At 37.7% G+C, this 18,485-nt stretch overlaps 1 protein-coding gene across 4 annotated transcripts in view; it reads left to right on the forward strand.

The window, feature by feature from the left end:
* AUTS2 (activator of transcription and developmental regulator AUTS2) overlaps positions 1-18,485 on the forward strand; it is a 1,299,114-nt gene that overhangs the window by 584,667 nt on the left and 695,962 nt on the right. For all 4 annotated transcript variants that reach the window (XM_053558058.1, XM_053558062.1, XM_053558061.1 and 1 more), the window contains exon 3: positions 10,975-11,076. In XM_053558058.1, coding sequence (XP_053414033.1) covers positions 10,975-11,076 — 102 coding nt within the window. The remainder of the gene's footprint in view (positions 1-10,974; positions 11,077-18,485) is intronic.

The following is an 18,485-nucleotide window of genomic DNA, read 5'->3' on the forward strand; positions in this document are numbered from 1 at the left end:
CCTGCAATCATGTCTTGCCCCCATAAAGTGTGACACACACCGAGGCCCCACCCCCCTCCCTCCTTCCCTCTTTCTGCTTCCCCCCCATAACCATAATTGTCATTCATTGTCCTCATATCAAAATTGAGTACATAGGATTCATGCTTCTCCATTCTTGTGATGCTTTGCTAAGAATAATGTCTTCCACATCCATCCAGGTTAATACGAAGGATGTAAAAGTCTCCATTTTTTTTAATGGCTGAATAGTATTCCATGGTATACATATACCACGGCTTGTTAATCCATTCCTGAGTTGGCGGGCATTTAGGCTGTTTCCACATTTTGGCGATTGTAAATTGAGCTGCAATAAACAGTCTAGTACAAGTGTCCTTATGGTAAAAGGATTTTTTTCCTTCTGGGTAGATGCCCAGTGATGGGATTGCAGGATCAAATGGGAGGTCTAGCTTGAGTGCTTTGAGGTTTCTCCATACTTCCTTCCAGAAAGGTTGTACTAGTTTGCAGTCCCACCAGCAGTGTAAAAGTGTTCTCTTCTCTCCACATCCACGCCAGCATCTGCAGTTTTGAGATTTTGTGATGTGGGCCATTCTCACCGGGGTTAGATGATATCTCAGGGTTGTTTTGATTTGCATTTCTCTAATATATAGAGATGATGAACATTTTTTCATGTGTTTGTTAGCCATTCGTCTGTCGTCTTTAGAAAAAGTTCTCTTCATGTCTCTTGCCCATTGATATAAGGGATTGTTGGCTTTTTTCATGTGGATTAATTTGAGTTCTCTATAGATCCTAGTTATCAAGCTGTTGTCTGATTGAAAATATGCAAATATCCTTTCCCATTGTGTAGGTTGTCTCTTTGCTTTGGTTATTGTCTCCTTAGCTGTACAGAAGCTTTTTTAGTTTAATGAAGTCCCATTTGTTTATTTTTGTTGTTGTTGCAATTGCCATGGCAGTCTTCTTCATGAAGTCTTTCCCCAGGCTAATATCTTCCAGTGTTTCTCCAATGCTTTCTTTGAGGATTTTTATTGTTTCATGCCTTAAATTTAAGTCCTTTATCCATCTTAAATCAATTTTTGTGAGTGGGGAAAGGTGTGGGTCCAGTTTTAGTCTTTTACATGTAGACATCCAGTTCTCCCAACACCATTTATTGAATAGGGAGTCTTTCCCCCAAGGTATGTTCTTGTTTGGTTTATCAAAGATTAGGTGGCTGTAAAATGTTAGTTTCATTTGTTGGTTTTCAATTCGATTCCAAGTGTCTATGTCTCTGTTTTTGTGCCAGTACCATGCTGTCTTGAGCACTATGGCTTTGTAGTACAGAATAAAATCTGGTATGCCGATGCCCCCAGCTTTATTTTTGTTACGTAGAACTGCCTTAGCTATACGGGGTTTTTTCCAGTTCCATACAAAATGCAGAATCATTTTTTCCAAATCTTGAAAGTGCGATGTTGGTATTTTGATAGGAATGGCATTGAATAGGTAGATTGCTTTGGGAAGTATAGACATTTTAACAATGTTGATTCTTCCCATCCACGAGCATGGTATGTTCTTCCATTTGTTAATATCCTCTGCTATTTCCTTTCTGAGGATTTCATAGTTTTCTTTATAGAGGTCCTTCACCTCCTTCGTTAGGTATATTCCTAGGTATTTCATTTTCTTTGAAACTATGGTGAAGGGAGTTGTGTCCTTAATTAGCTTCTCATCTTGACTGTTATTGGCGTACACAAAGGCTACTGACTTATGGACATTGATTTTATATCCTGAAACATGACTGTATTTTTTGATGACTTCTAGGAGTCTTGTGGTTGAGTCTTTGGGGTTCTCTAAGTATAAGATCATGTCGTCAGCAAAGAGGGAGAGTTTGACCTCCTCTGCTCCCATTTGGATTCCCTTTATTTCCTTGTCTTGCCTAATTGTATTGGCTAGAACTTCCAGCACTACATTGAATAGTAAAGGTGACAGAGGACAACCTTGTCTGGTTCTGGTTCTAAGAGGAAAAGCTTTCAATTTTACTCCATTCAGTAAAATATTGGCTGTGGGTTTGTCATAGATAGCTTCAATCAGTTTTAGAAATGTGCCACCTATGCCTAGACTCTTCAGTGTTCTAATTAGAAAAGGATGCTGGATTTTATCAAATGCTTTTTCTGCATCTATTGAGAGGATCATGTGATCTTTATTTTTGCCTCTGTTAATATGGTGGATAACGTTTATGGACTTGCGTATGTTAAACCAGTCTTGCATCCTTGGGATGAAGCCTACTTGATCATGATGAATGACTTTTTTGATGATAAGCTGTAATCTGTTGGCTAGGATTTTGTTGAGAATTTTTGCATGTATATTCATGAGTGAGATTGGTCTGAAATTCTCCTTTTTGTTTGGGTCTTTTCCTGGTTTTGGTATCAGGGTGATGTTTGCTTCATGGAATGAGTTGGGGAAGATTCCTTCTTCCTCAATTTTTTGGAATAATTTCTGCAGTACAGGAATAAGCTCTTCCTTGAAGATTTGCTAGAATTCTGGAGTGAAGCCATCTGGACAAGGGCAGTTTTTGGTTGGAAGCTTTTTTATTGTTTCTTTGATCTGAGTGCTTGAAATTGGTCTGTTCAGGAGCTCTATTTCTTCCTGGCTGAGTCTAGGGAGAGGTTGTGATTCCAAATATTGATCCATTTCTTTCACATTGTCAAATTTCTGGGCATAGAGTTTCTGGTAGTATTCAGAGATGATCTCTTGTATCTCTGTGGGATCAGTTGTTATTTCCCCTTTATCATTTCTGATTGAGGTTACTAGAGATTTTACTTTTCTATTCCTCGTTCATCTGGCCAATGGTTCATCTATAATATTAATTTTTTCACAAAACCAACGCCTTGTTTCATTAATTTTCTGAATGATTCTTTTGTTTTCAATTTCATTGATCTCTGATTTGATTTTGGAGATTTCTTTTCTTCTACTGAGTTTAGGCTTCGATTGTTCTTCTTTTTCCAATTCCATAAGACCTCTTGTGAGATTGTTGATGTGCTCTCTTTCTGCTTTTCGAATGTAGGCATCTAAAGCGATGAATTTTCCTCTCAAAACTGCTTTTGCAGTATCCCACAGGTTTTGGTAGCTTGTGTTTTCCTTGTTATTATGGTCAAGGAAGTTAATGATTTCCTGTTTTATTTCTTCCTGCACCCATCTGTTATTCAACAGAAGATTGTTTAATTTCCATGCCTTTGGGTGGGGTCGAGCATTTTTGTTAGAGTTGAGTTCCACCTTTAGTGCCTTATGGTCTGAGAAGATACAAGGTAAAATTTCAATTCTTTTGATTCTGTTGATATTTGTTTTGTGTCCCAGGATATGATCAATTTTGGAGAATGTTCCATGGGGTGATGAATAAAATGTATATTCTTTATCTTTGGGATCGAGTGTTCTATATGCGTCTATCAAGCACAGTTGTTCTAGGGTCTCATTTAAATCTCTTATATCCTTGTTCAATTTCTGTTTAGAGGATCTGTCCAGCTCTGTAAGAGGAGTGTTAAGGTCCCCTTTTATTATGGTGTTATCAGATATCATACTGCTCAGACTGAGTAAGGTCTGTTTCAAGAATCTGGGAGCATTTAAATTGGGTGCATAGATATTTAGAATTGAAATGTCTTCTTGTTGTAGTTTTCCCTTGACCAATATAAAGTGACCATCTTTGTCTTTTTTGACTTTAGTTGCTTTAAATCCACATGTATCTGAAAATAAGATTGCAACTCCTCTTTTCTTGTGAATTCCATTTGCCTGAAAAATTGTCTTCCAACCCTTGACTCGGAGCTTTAATTTGTCTTTTGAAGCCAGGTGTGTTTCTTGCAGACAGCAAATGGATGGCTTGTGTTTTTTAATCCAGTCAGCCAATCTATGTCTCTTCAGTGGGGAATTCAAGCCATTAACATTTATTGAGATAATTGATAAGAGTGGTAGTATTCTAATCGTCTTATTTTGTGAGAGTCCATTGCTCAGTGTGGAGGTTAGGTTCTTTTGCATCAGTGTGGAGGTTAGGTTCTGTCCTTTAATTTCTGAGTTCTTACTTTGCTGCTGATCCATTGTGGTGGTCAGTGTGCAGAACAGGTTGAATTATTTCCTGTAGAGCTGGTCTTGTTGTGGCGAATTTCCTCAATGTTTGTATATCTGTAAATGATTTGATTTCTCCGTCAATTTTGAAGCTTAGCTTAGCAGCGTACAGAATTCTGGGCTGGAAATTGTTCTGTTTAAGTAGATTAAAGGTAGATGACCATTGTCTTCTTGCTTGGAAAGTTTCATTAGAGAAGTCTGTGGTCACTCTGATGGATTTGCCCCTGTAGGTCAACTGGCGCTTACTCCTGGCAGCTTGCAGAATCTTTTCTTTTGTCTTGACTTTGGACAGGTTCATCACAATGTGTCTTGGAGAAGCTCGGTTAGAGTTGAGGCGACCTGGGGTCCGATAGCCCTCTGAAAGCAGTGTGTCAGAATCTTTGGTGGTATTTGGGAAATTTTCATTTATAATATTCTCTAGTATGGCTTCCATTCCTCTGGGGCATTCTTCTTCCCCTTCTGGAATTCCTATAACTCGTATGTTGGAATGCTTCATAAAGTCCCATAATTCTGACAGTGAATGTTCTGCTTTCTCTCTGTTCTTTTCTGCCTCTTTTACTATCTGAGTTATCTCAAAAACTTTGTCTTCTACCTCTGAAATTCTTTCTTCTGCATGGTCTAACCTGTTGCTGATGCTTTCCATTGCATCTTTAATTTCCCTAATTGTTTCAGTTCCTTCAGCTCTGCTATATCCTTTTTATATTCTTCATATCGTTCATCTCTTATTTGATTCTGTGTTTGGATTTCCTTTTGGTTATTTTCCACTTTATTAGCAGTTTCCTTCATTGTTTCCATCATTTCTTTCATTGTTTTCAACATGTGTATTCTAAATTCCCTTTCTGTCATTCCTAACATTTCTTTATAGGTGGAATCCTCTGCAGTAGCTACCTCATGGTCCCTTGGCGGGGTTGTTCTGGACTGGTTCTTCATGTTTCCTGGAGTTTTCTGCTGATTCTTCCTCATGAGTGATTTCTTTTATCTGTTTCCTTGCCGTAATTTTCCTTTCACTTCCTCTTGCTCTTTTAAGTTCTCGTACCTGTGGACGGTTTTCCACTGTTTTAGTCCTCCTCTTGGGGTCCAGAAGTCTCTCGCTGACTCCCTGTATCCTCTCAGGGGTGATGATAGGCAGATCCCACCAGCCATATATACCTGGAGTCCTATCTCCCCAGACTCACTGTGCCCAGATGCAAGGAAGCTGTTACTCAGCTGCCATCTTGCTCCGCCTCTCGTTTTTTAATATTTTTAATAGAGATGAGGTCTTGCTTTGTTGCCCAGGCTGGAGTATTTTTGATTTTTAAATTTCAGCAGTAAGCTTATCAAATAGTACTGAAAACACACTAAATATTGTTGACAATTACAAGGTGACCTTTGATTATTTAATCCAAGAGAAATTTTGCATAATTCCTTCCTGTCTGCCCTAATATCCAAAGTTGGTTAATTTTTAGTATTTGTGTAGAACTAGTTATTGTACATTATAAAGTACAATATAGTTTTCATTTCTTAAAAATAATTTTCTATCTATTTTACAATTTTTTTTTGTATTTCTGAATTTGTGTTAGCTTATTTTGATACGTCACCTTTTTCAGTACTTTCTTGAGCTTGAGTCATGTGTCTCTCATCTGTCACACCTCCTAAAGCTTAAGGAATGAAACAATAAAAATGCTACTCAATGCATTAAGCTTTCCTAATTTGAAGACAGTTTTATTTTGAAAAAGAAAAGCAATATTTTTACAATATTAAATACTTGCTACTTTGACGGTAGTAGAGTCTACCGTCAAAGTCAAGTGTAAATTTTTTCATTGCAAAAGACGAAGGTTTTGAGCTTATTGACACACTTTTAAAATGTGTATAGAATTCATTTAGATCTCTACAGGAAAACTCAGCAGTTGAAAGAGGATATGCCCTGCTTTGAGGAATCAAAACTAAGGGGAGGAGATTGCTTTTGAACACTCTTCTTCATTGTGCTACGTAATTTACAGCATTCCTCTCAAGTTCCAGGCATATATTCTCCACATAATTTATCCCTCTGTAAATTTTGTTTGACAGGTTAATGACACCTGCTGGGCATCAGGCATCTTTCTGGAACCCTCTGTACTGTCTCTGAAAAAAATGGCATAGCCCAGCTCACAGGCACCGAGCAGATGTGTATGGAATTGCTCTACCTTTCATGTACTCCATGGTGGTGGGACTTTGTTACGTGTTCATTAGCAGGGATAAACCATGGATCGTTATTTTCCTAATTAGCCATTAATAACAGTTAACACATAATGAGATCACAATTTCTATAGAAGATACATTGTTGACAGTGAAATCTAATGAAAAACAAACGGGCTTCTTATATTTTATACAGGAAGTTAATCTTAGTGATAGATTTACTACCACTCCTGCCAGATACCAGCTTCCATTCATTTTGTCTGCTTTGTTCTAATTCTTATGCCTGAACTATATAATGTTCTGATGGGAAGAAACTTCTCAAATTAGAGAGTAGGTTTTAGTAATTATTAAATAAACAAAGTTCTGAAGTATCTGAAGTCTGTAATAAGAAATCTTATTGCGTCATTTACAGCAAAAGCTTTCTTATAGTAGCAGGCATGAATGCACAAACAAATCAATGCAAGTGGAATGATTTTCCTTAACTCTAAATGTTTAAACCAGCACCTGGCCTTTTCAGTGTCTCTTGGTTGTAGGTAATAGGTGGGAATTCCAGGTGAAGCATTACAACTTCTGAGTTAGCTTTGCTATACCAAATGATCCACTGGATGTGTCTGAAAAATGGCAGTTTGAAAAATATATTCATGGGATTAGGAATGAACAGTTCTTTGCTTGAAATCTTGTGGTTTAGCTTTAGTACTTACTAGAGTCAGTGCGTTTCTTTGAAATATTGAGCTGTCTGACAGCTTAAAATCCTAAGTTTCCTTTAAACTTGAGCCAGGCTTTGGAGGAGGAGAGGGTAGGGTGGGGTGGTGGTGGTGGTTGTGGTGGATTTTACATAAGGCTCTCTGAAAAGAATTTGCTGAAGTGCTTTTGCTTGGCAGGGCACTAGGAAGGGTAGGAAGTTGCTTCCTCTCTTTCCTTCTTGGGTTTTGCCCTTACCCTAGGATCAACATTTAGTCAGATAATTTATATCAGGGCATTGGTGTCTGTTGGGCCTTGTTAATGTCATCATTTTCCTTTCATGGAGAAGCATGGAATAAGCCCAAGTGCAGTGCCCAAGTTTTGTTAAGTCACTTGGATATTTGGAAAAGTCTTGATGCTCTTAGACCCTCAATTCCCAGCTGGATGAGTATTTCTCATCTATGTTGAAGAACTGAGTTTTGATATTTGATCAAAATATATTTTGATCAAATGTCACCAGTAAGATTTCTTTCTTTGTCAATGTATGGTAGTTAAATATCACAAATACATTAAAAAATATATGGAGAATGCAATTAATACAGCATCATTCCTTCCATATTAACTGTTAGTATCTAAGTGAGTACGAAGAATTAAAGAAAGGATTGGAGACTTAGTTGTAGGTTGCTTGCCTAATCACTTCCGTATCATTTGCTCTCTTTGTCTCATCTATACATTGGGGTTAGTTCTACCTGCCCTTCCTTACAGAACCAGTTGGATAAGAGTTCTGATATTGCTTAAGAATTAGAGGGCCCATTCCACATACGGATTTTATCATCAGTATAATTATACTGTAACAATAGGGTTTTTTGAATTAGAAAAAAAATGTTTTATATAATTATTAAGACTATTTTATGGAGAATTACATGTTAGCTAAACTTTGAAAGCTTTTTGTTTTTGTTTTTGTTTAAAGTCAGGGTTTTTCTCTGTTGCCTGGGCTAGAGTACAGTATGATCATAGCTCAGTACAACCTCAAACTTCTGAAAGGCTCAGGCCATCCTATTGCCTCAGACTCCTAAGAAGCCGTGACTGCAGGTACATGCCCGATTCATTTTTCTGTTTTTGTAGAGAAGGGGTCTCGCTCTTGCTTAGGCTGGTTTTGAACTCCTGGCCTTAAGTGATCCTCCTGTTTCTGCTTCCCAAAGCGGTAGGATTACTGGATTGAGACACCACACTGGGCTCAGAAGGACAGAGAAGGGGAGAGTGAACATTCCAGAGAGAAGAGATGTGGTGTGAAAAAGTACAGGGCAGGAATGGACAAGGAATATTCAGAAAAATGGAGAGAAATAATAAAAATTTTGCAATATGTATAGACGTGTCTTTTTATATTTTCAATAATAATTAGAAGTTTTCCGTATGCTGTATATTTCTCAAGAATTATTTCTATGGGGCGGCGCCTGTGGCTCAGTGAGTAGGGCACCAGCCCCATATGCCGAGGGTGGCGGGTTCAAACCCAGCCCTGGCCAAACTGCAACCAAAAAATAGCCGGGCGTTGTGGAGGGCGCCTGTAGTCCCAGCTGCTCGGGAGGCTGAGGCAAGAGAATCGCGTAAGCCCAAGAGTTAAGAGGTTGCTGTGAGCCGTGTGACGCCACGGCACTCTACCCGAGGGCGGTACAGTGAGACTCTGTCTCTACAAAAAAAAAAAAAAAAAAAAAAAGAATTATTTCTATGTATTTCATATTTTGTGTTGTCATGTTAACTTTAATTCTCTAATTGTTAATGGTGTACAATGGATATTTGTATATTAAACTTTAATCCAAAAAAAAAAAGAAATTCAAGGATTTATTAAAGTGATGGAACCATAAAAGAAAATGGAGAGAAGATGACGTTCTTTTAAGATTAAATCTCTCCCTTTAATCATTATAAAAGTGAAAACTTGAAGAAAATGAGAATATTATGAACTTTTTTTCATAATAATAAGAAAGTTAACTTAGAAGTAGTAGATTTAGCATTAACTTAGGGGAAAACTAAGTACTCAAGGGCTCAGGAGGATGTAACATAAAATGAGCATGAATTTTTGGGGCTCCATTATAGAAGACTTCCTGGAGAAAGGGATTTGAGAAGAAAGTGGTAAAAGTGCATTTGAAGAAAGATTGAGAGTATGAAAGAACACTCTATTTGAGGGATTTAAAGGAAGCTGGCTCTGAATGGTATGCCAAAAGTGGGGTGTGTTGGCTCAGTGCTAATCAGTGGTTAGGGCACTGGCCACATATACTGGGGCTGGCAGGTTCGAACCCAGACCAGGCCAGCGAAACAACAATGACAACTACAACAAAAAAATAGCCAGGCATTGTGGCAGGCACTATAGTCCCAGCTACTTGGGAGGTTGAGGCAAGAGAATCATTTAAGCCCAAGAGTTTGAGGTTTCTGTGAGCTGTGATGACACAGCACTCTATGGAGGGCAACATAATAAGACTCTGGTTGCAGCCGTCATTGTTGTTCGGTGACCCTGGCTGGATTAGAACCCACCAGCTCAGGTATATATGGCTGGTGCCTTAGCCGCTTAAGCCACAGGTGCCATGGCTCAATGGGTAGGGCGCTGGCCCCAATACCGAGGGTGGCGGGTTCAAACCCGGCCCCAGCCAAACTGCAACAAAAAAATAGCCATGCGTTCTGGCGGGTACATATAGTCCCAGCTATTCAGGAGGCTGAGGCAAGAGCATTGCCTAAGCCCAAGAGTTTGAGGTTGCTGTGAGCTGTGATGCCACAGCACTCTACTGAGGGCAATAAAATGAGACTCTGTCTCTAAAAAAAAAAAAAAAAACAAGTGGGGCACGAACTGTAGTCTTTAAAGAGAGGCACTTTAAATGTACAGGAAATGTCGATTCAAACTTACTGTTGATTCATCTTGGTTCCATCTGTTCGACGGGCTCCAAAGCCATTTGAAAACCTCTAGGCAAAAGTTTGCTCCCTATTGCCTGTTCTGCTCTTTAAGTTCCTTCCTCCTTATAGAAAACGAAGCATATAGTTTGTTTGAGACTTTCTACGTTCTCATCCATATACCCCTCTCTAATTAATGTTTCTTCCCATTTTCTCTGAAAAATTACTGTTTCTCATTGAGGACAATCATAGTAATTTTCTAAAACATTGCCTTTTTGCCTTTGCTTTCATCCTTTCTTCCATCAAGAGTGTCTTCTCCAGTCCTCTTGGCTATGTGAGCCCAATCTACTTTTAAAATCCAAGCCTTCAGAAATCACTTCTCTGAACATTACTAGCTACTTTTTGGTTTCATCTAGCTTTCATTTTCTTATGTTGTCATATTTGTCTTGCTATACCGAGAACATTGTAAACAGAGTATGTCTTGTAACCTTTTGCATTATAATATGTTGTTAGTGTCTCTGAAAATGATGTGTGTGTATATATAGATGGCTTATAGCCTAATATAGACTAATTGTTTCCTCTTTTATATGTTTAGATTTTCATGTAGCATTTAGTTCCAACCCCAAAATGTGGCACTTAATACATATTTGTTGAATGAGTGCAGATTTAACTTAACTTAATTCAGGTCTAATCAGTACTTTTAAGTATCTAGCAAGAGACCTCTAGAATGTTTTCGCCTTGGGTTTTTCCCTCCCTCCGCTGTTATTCCCTCCCTCCCTCCCATCTCTCCCTGTCCAAGAAATAAGGGCAGAAATCATAGTTAATGCAATCTGGCTTTAGATTAGTCAATGTTTTTGGTATTTCATTATTGAAAAAATCATAGTGGAACCGGAAAAAAAATAACAAGGAAAGACTAATTTCCAATTCATGAACCTTGGTTAGGCTTTTCAGGTATTTAAGTCTTGTTCATTCTTTTCTCTACACTGACATTTCATGGTAAATGTTTTGCTTATTGTACCCTCAGTGTTTTTTCTGTGGCAGCTTACTTGGCTGTATTCAAAAACTGCCAGGTAAATTCAAAGAAGAATGGACCTAAAATTGTTCACTCTTGACAAGGCTCAAAAAACAGGAGCTAAAAAACAGACCATTGACTTTTTCCTTTTTACTCTTTTCTTTTGCCTTTAGCTCAAGCCAGGGCAGAACAGCTGCAGGGACAGTGACAGTGAAAGCGCCAGTGGAGAATCCAAGGGCTTCCACCGGAGCAGCTCTCGGGAAAGGCTCAGTGATGTAAGTTAAAAATTTTCATATGAAAGCTATAACCCAGGTACGAATATGGGGAATGGGGAGAGGAAGGGGAAGGAAGGGGGAGGATGGGCAGAGGGAGGGTGATAGGTGGGATTACACCTGCAGTGCCAAGGGTACACGTGAAACTTAGTAAATGTAGAATATAATTGTCTTAACACACTAAGAAAATGCCAGGAAGGCTGTGTTAACCAGTCTAATGAAAATGTGTCAAACTGTTTATAAAACCAATGTATGGTGCCCCATGATCACATTAATGTACACAGCTATGATTTAGTGTTAATAAAAAAAAAAGTAAAAAAAAAAAAAAATCAACCCAAACCACCAGACCACACATGATTGGTTCAGTCAGGTCTCAATTACATAAGGCTCCTCTCCCTTCAGATCACTTTGCATACACAAGCATTGCAGTCTATACTTTCTTTGTATACATGTGCTATATCACCTTGCAATTGTGATGTTAGTTTACATATAATTTGACCAGAAATGTATTTTAACAAATTATAAGGTAGTTGGGTGTACTTGTCACCTTAGAAACAACAGATTGCAAAAAGAAGTGATAATACTTTCATATCAGCGTTACAATTGAACAAAGTAGATAGGTAGTACTATAATTTGGAAATGATTTCATTTAGTTGTGGGCTTTTTATACTTTCTTTACGTGGGAAATCTGTGATAATCCTTTTCTGTCATTTTATTCCTGTTGGAAGTTATGGCTAACCAGCCACTTAACCTAGTAAGAGAAGAAATTAAATTTCTTGATGAATTTACCTGTTGAAGTGTCTGTTAGCCCTCAAGACGTGGCTCTAATTGTCCTACAGCCCCTTACCCACCAACAAGGCAGGTTCCCCTCTGCTATTTCCATGAACTACATCCCCCACTGTGGACACTCTTAACTTTTTAAATCATATCCCATATATCAACATTTGGCCCACCCTTGCCCCAAGAGCAACAAATGCCCCAAGAGAAACTCTCTTGTAAAATGAATTAGGTATAGAAAATTTTTAATTATTCCTATCAACAAAGAAAAATTAACAGAGAGAGTACCAAGAAAGAAACAGCAGTTCAGAGTGTTGAGAAGAAGAAGCAGAGTTGAGACATATAATGAGGAGCATATTGTCTTTTTTTTTATACAGTACTGTAAATCAGTGGCCTTTGTTATAGTGTGCAGGGTGATCTACTTAGATATAGAAAGAAAATATTAGTACTTAATTTTCTTCTAAAAAAAGAAATTAAGCTTTACTAGCATTCAATTTAATGAGCAGAGAGTAGTGGATGTTTATGATTTTTAAGCACATGGATCTTAAGGGTGTGTACTCAAAACATTTTTTTATTGAGAGGTGTCCACTAGCATAAAATGTTGGAGACCACTGCAGCATACTTGGCCAGTAATAATATCAAATCCACCTCTTTATCAGCTAAGGCAGTCAATTCCAGGACATAACCCCTTCCTGCACACCTCAGGAAATTTTTCGAGATTTAGGATGAGAGTCGATATATGGGATGTTGAATTCCTACAAGAATTAAGTAGAACAAAGTACCATTTTTGTCATATTCTTAATATCTTAGTTATAGACTATTTCCTCCCCTTTGAATATGGTACAAATACTATGTATCAGTTATATAAATAGAGAGTACTAAGTCAGTCTTTTCTGTATGAGTGTTTCTATATGTAAGAATGTTTCATTATGTTTTCATGTGTTTATTTTTGTGAAGCTTTATAATCATAAAATTTAACAAATGTTCTTACCTAAATTGTTAAACAACAATATATAAATCTTAAATAGCTGTTCTTCTGAGATGTTCTTTATACTTTGAATGTGAGATCTCTTTGACCCTTATTCCAGGGCTAGTTGATCATATTTTCTTCATAGAGTAGAGAAATGAAAGTCACATCTGTTCAGAGGATAAGAATGCAGTGACTAGATCCTTTAGCTGGTTGTTCTAATCTCACTTTCTATTAGATCAGAAGAAATTGCCTACCTGAGCAACATAACCTGAGACCCTATCTCTATAAAAAATACAAAAATTAAGTAGGCATGGTGGCATGTGCCTGCTGTCCCAGGTACTTGGGAAGCTCAGGCAGGAGGATTGCTTGAGCCCAGGAGTAGCTTGTGGCTGCTGTTATGACACCATAACTCTCTAGCCTGAACACTAGAGTCAGACCTTATTGCCAAAAAAAAAAAAAGAAGAAAAGAAAAAAGAAAGAAATTGGCAAAAAAAATCTCATATTTATGAATAGGAAGACGGAATATTGTTAAAATATCAATGCTACCCTAAGCTATTTGTAGACTGAATGCAATTCCTACCAAAATTCCAAAATTTTTTGCAAAAATGGAAAAGTAGATCTTCAAATATATGTAAAATGGCATGAGGACCTTAATAACCAACTTAATCTTGAAAAATTACCAATTTTAAAACATAACTGCAAAGCTAGAGTAATCAAAACAATATGGTACTGGTACAACATTTTACGTATAAAGCAATGAAAGAGAATTGACAGACTAGAAAGAAACTCATATACCCAACTAATTTTTGACAGGAGTGCCAAGTCTATTCAAAGGGAAACATTTTATTTTCTTTGATAGTAGTTTTGGGACAACTATATTAAAGAATTTTTGCTTCAATAGATAGTGCAGAAACATTGGATTTCTATATGCATAAGAATGAAGTTGGGCCCTTACATCACACTACATGCAAAAATAAACTCAAAATGGATCAATGACCAAAATATAAGTGCTAAAACCATGAAACTCTTAGAATAAAATATACAGGTCAATCTTTACGATCTTGGATTTGGCAGGGGAGTCTTAGATATGATACCAAAAACATGCACAACAGAGAGAAAATAGATAAATTGGATTTCATCAAAATTAAAACTTTTTGCACATCAAAGGGCATTATTAAGAAAGTGAATAGATAACTTATGAAATGGAAGAAAATATTTGCCAATCATGTAACTGATTATAGTATAATATCCAGAACATGTTCTTAAAACTCAATAATAAAAACCTGTTCAAAGGGCGGCGCCTGTGGCTCAGTTGGTAAGGCGCCGGCCCCATACACCGAGGGTGGCGGGTTCAAGCCCGGCCCCGGCTGAACTGCAACAAAAAAATAGCCGGGCGTTGTGGCGGACGCCTGTAGTCCCAGCTACTCGGGAGGCTGAGGCAGGAGAATCGCTTAAGCCCAAGAGTTGGAGGTTGCTGTGAGCTGTGTGATGCCATGGCACTCTACCAAGGGCCGTAAAGTGAGACTCTGTCTCTACAAAAAAAAAAAAAAAAAAAAAAAAAACCTGTTCAAAAAGTGGCAAAGGACTTAAATAGATAGTTCTGCAAAGAAGAAATATAGAGAGATGATAAACACATAAAAAGATGTGGAAAATAATTAGCCTTTAGAGAAATGCAAATCAAAACTGTAATGAGATACCACTTTTCACCTGAGAGGACAGCTATAATTTTTTTTAAAAAGAGAAAAATAACAAGTGTTGGTGAGGATATGGAGAAGTTGGAACATTCATACATTGCTGGTGGGAATGTAAAATGATGCAACCACTGTAGAAAATAGCCTGACAGTCTTCATAAGGTTATCAGTGTAATTATCATATAACCCAGCAATTCCACTTTCTTGTATATATGTTAAAGATTGGAAAATAGCAACTCAAAGAGATACTTGCAAGACAGTGTTAATTACGGTGTTATTTATAGTAGCCAAAAGGTAGAAAGAATCCATGTGTTTGTCAATAGATTAATGGATAAATAAGACGTGACATATATACACACATACATATGCACACAATGGAATACACTCAGCCATAAAAAGGATTGGCATTCTGGTACATTCTGTAACATGAATGAAGCTTAAAACCATGCTAATAAAAAGACATAAAAAGACAAATATTATATGATTCCACTTTTATGGGTTATCCAGAATAGGCAGATTTATAGAGAAAATAGAGTAGAATGGAAGATCAGGGACTGGGTTGAGAAGATTGTGAGGGATGGGCAGTTATTGCTTGATGTTTACAGAGTTTCTTTTTTGGAGTGATAAAAGCATTTTAAAAATAGATAAGTTATGGCAGTTTCTCAACATTGTCAATGCAATGAATGCCACTGAATTGCACAGTTAAAAGAAAGGTTAAAATAGAAAACTCTGTATCATACATATTTTACTACCTAAAAATATACAAAAACAAAAATCGGGCTATAAGAATCCTATCTGTATTATGTTCAAGCCAATCAGTGAAACATTTTGAATTCATGTTTATTTATTATTACAGTGCACACATTTTGCAGCAACATTATTAAAAAGGAGAGAAAGAGAAATGACCAAAGGAAAATTGGCAATTAATGAGCTGTCCCCGATATCTAGTCACTTTTTTCCTGCATATGTGTAGATCTGAGATTTCAGAGTCTTGCATCAGGCCCTAATGGCAATCTGAAATCTGCTGAGATCAAAGTGTTTGATTAGTCAACCCACAAAACCATTTTTTAATACTGGGGCAATACCTCCTCAGGTAATATTTTAAAAAATAGGTTTACCCTCATTTTTGCTTGAAAGAAGATTAGTAATTAATTCCCTTAATGACTGTCAGAGAGTGAGAAGATTAAGTCAAAGACCGCTACTGTTTTAGGGGTTTGTTTTGAAAATATGTTTTGATGTCTAAAGAAATTAGCTGGCATGCTGACACACACTTGTAGTCCCAGCTACTTGAGAGGCTGAGGCTAGAGGATCACTTGAGCCAGGAGTTTGAGGCTACAGTGAGCTGTGATGGTATCATTACACTCCAGCTTAAGTCCAGAGCAAAACTTTGTGTCTTAAAAAAAAACCCACAAAACTAAACTTCCATATCACTACTTATGATTATTATGCTTTTACTTATGTTTCTCAACAACTGAAAAATAGTTATGATAATAACTGTTATAGTTATTATAGTGTCCTTGTCTATTAATTGTGTCACCTGAGTCATTTCTTGGTCTGTTTCTATTGGTTATTTTTCTCTTTCATGAACCATATTTTCCTGCTTCTTTGAATGTATGGCAATTTATTATTAAATGCCAGAAATTACCAAATTTTTTGCTGGATGTTAGATATTTCTGATTTGTGTAAGTATTCCTCATTTTGAAACAGAATTATGTTACTTGGAAATAGGGTTTTTTATGGTTTCCAGTTAGTTAGAGGATACAAAGAATTAGGTTACAATGTTTGCATTTGTTAAGTAGAGTCCCTCTTATAATTATGTCCCACCCCAAAAAGGTGTGTCATACACCCTAACATTATGGGGTTTTTGTTGTTGTTGTTTTTAGGTTTGCTTTTGTACTTTGTTGGGCAGGACCAGGACAACCATTAATTAGTGGTAATTTTTTCCTAGTAGTGAGTACTGTGCCTAATGCCTGATATATTCCAAGTGCTTTCCACTGTGGCCAGTTGGAATACAAACTATTCCCTGCTCTGGGTGAGGTCTGGGGATTGTTCTCCCTCTTCCTTTCCAATGGTTGTTTTCATTGCCAGTGGGATACTTTTCTCCCACAGATGTTCTGATGAGTTTTCAGGTGAGAACTAGAGGGGAACTTTATGCAGCTTTCATGGTTCTTTCTGTGAAACTTATTCATCTTCATGCTCCACTATGCAATCCCAGCTGTCCTGACCTCCCCTGATTCTCAACTCTGTCTTCACAACTCAGGGATACTACTAGGCTCCATCTGGGCCACCCCCTTCCTCACACAGACTGTGTCATGAAAACTCCCCAGGCAGACAGGTGGGAAAATTGTAAGGATCATCTGATTGTTTTCTCTTCCCTTAAATATTATTGTACTGCACTGTTACCCAATTTATAAAAACTCGTGTTTCATACATTTTGTCCAGTTTTAAAGTTGCTTGAGGTAGGTGAGTATATTCCATCCCTGTTATTCCATTATGCCCACTACTGGTTTTTTAGCTGAGTTAAAAATTACTATCAGTCTTCCACCCACTTAGTTACATTTTTAGAAGCTTTGGCAGTTGAGATTTATTCCCAAATGAGGTTAACTAACCGAGGTACTATATACGCATACTATTCCAACTTTTTTTTCTTTAATTGCATAGGCAAAAAGAATAAGAATGAAGAATTCCTCTGAAGCTAGACTATTTAACTCATGGCTTTTCTAACTTCTGTATTCCCAAACCATATTGCCAGGAGGAGATAATTGACCACAAGGATTTTCAGTTTGTCCCCATTAAGAGATTATAGCAACTTGTTTAGATTAGCCACTAACAAAAAAAAAGGGTAATAAGTGGGTCAGGCATAGTGGCTCATGCCTGTCTTAGCATTCTCAGAGGCTCAGATGGGCGGATTGCTTGAGCTGAGGCATTTGAAACTGAGCAAGAGTGAGACCCTGTTTCTAGTACAATTAGAAGAATTAGCGAGGTATACACTATCACCTGTAGTCCCAGCTACTTGGGAGGCGGAGGCAAGATATTTGTTTGATCCTAAGAGTTTGAGGTTGCTGTGAGCTGTGAACCCAGAGTACTCACTCAATCCCAGGGTGATAGAGTGAAACTGTGTTTCAAAAAATGGAAGAAAAGAGGGAGGGGTGGAGGGAAGGGAAGGAAGGAGGGAAGATTGGATAAGACTTGTGTATGTAGGTAGGTAACATTTAAACTGAGGTCTAAATAAAGAAAAGGAGAGAGGTATCCTGGTTTAAAAAAAAAAAAAAAACTATGGAAAGAACATTCTGAGCAATAAGAACAATAAGCTCAGAGGTCCTGATTCAGGACAAAGCAAGTCATGTTTGAAGGAAAGGAAAACGCTGGTGTGTCTAGACAAGAGTATGATGGCTGAGCATGTAACTTCTGGCTCTTGATAAGGAGGCTAGTATTGTATTAGTTTCCTAGGCTGCTGTAACAAATGACCACAAACTGGATGACTTGAAACAACAGAAATTTATCTCATAATTCTAGAGGCTAGAAGTCCAACATCAAAGGGTCTATAGGACCATAATCCTTTTGATAGTTCTAGAAGAGAATCCTTCCTCTTCTCTCCTAGATTTTGGTAGCTCCTAGCAATTCTCAGTGTTTTGGCTATCCGCAGCTCTGTGTGCCCTTTCCTGGTATTGTTAAGAACAGCAGTCATTGGATTTAGGGCCCACTCTTCATCCTGTGTGACTTCCATTTAATGATACCTACTATGACCCTATATCCAAATAAGGTCACTATATCAGTCAGGGTTCTCCAGAGACACAACCAGAACAATAGAACAGAACCAGCAGAAAGGAATTTATTATAAGGAATTGGCTCACACGGTTATAGAGGGTGACAAATCCTGATATCTGCAGTTTGGCAAGCCAGAGGAAACCCAGGAAAGTCAATAGTGTAGTTCTGTTCTGAAGGCTGGCAGGTTTAACACCCAGGAAAAAAGT

Source organism: Nycticebus coucang, chromosome 12, assembly GCF_027406575.1.
Source record: "Nycticebus coucang isolate mNycCou1 chromosome 12, mNycCou1.pri, whole genome shotgun sequence".
Lineage (NCBI taxonomy): Eukaryota > Metazoa > Chordata > Mammalia > Primates > Lorisidae > Nycticebus > Nycticebus coucang.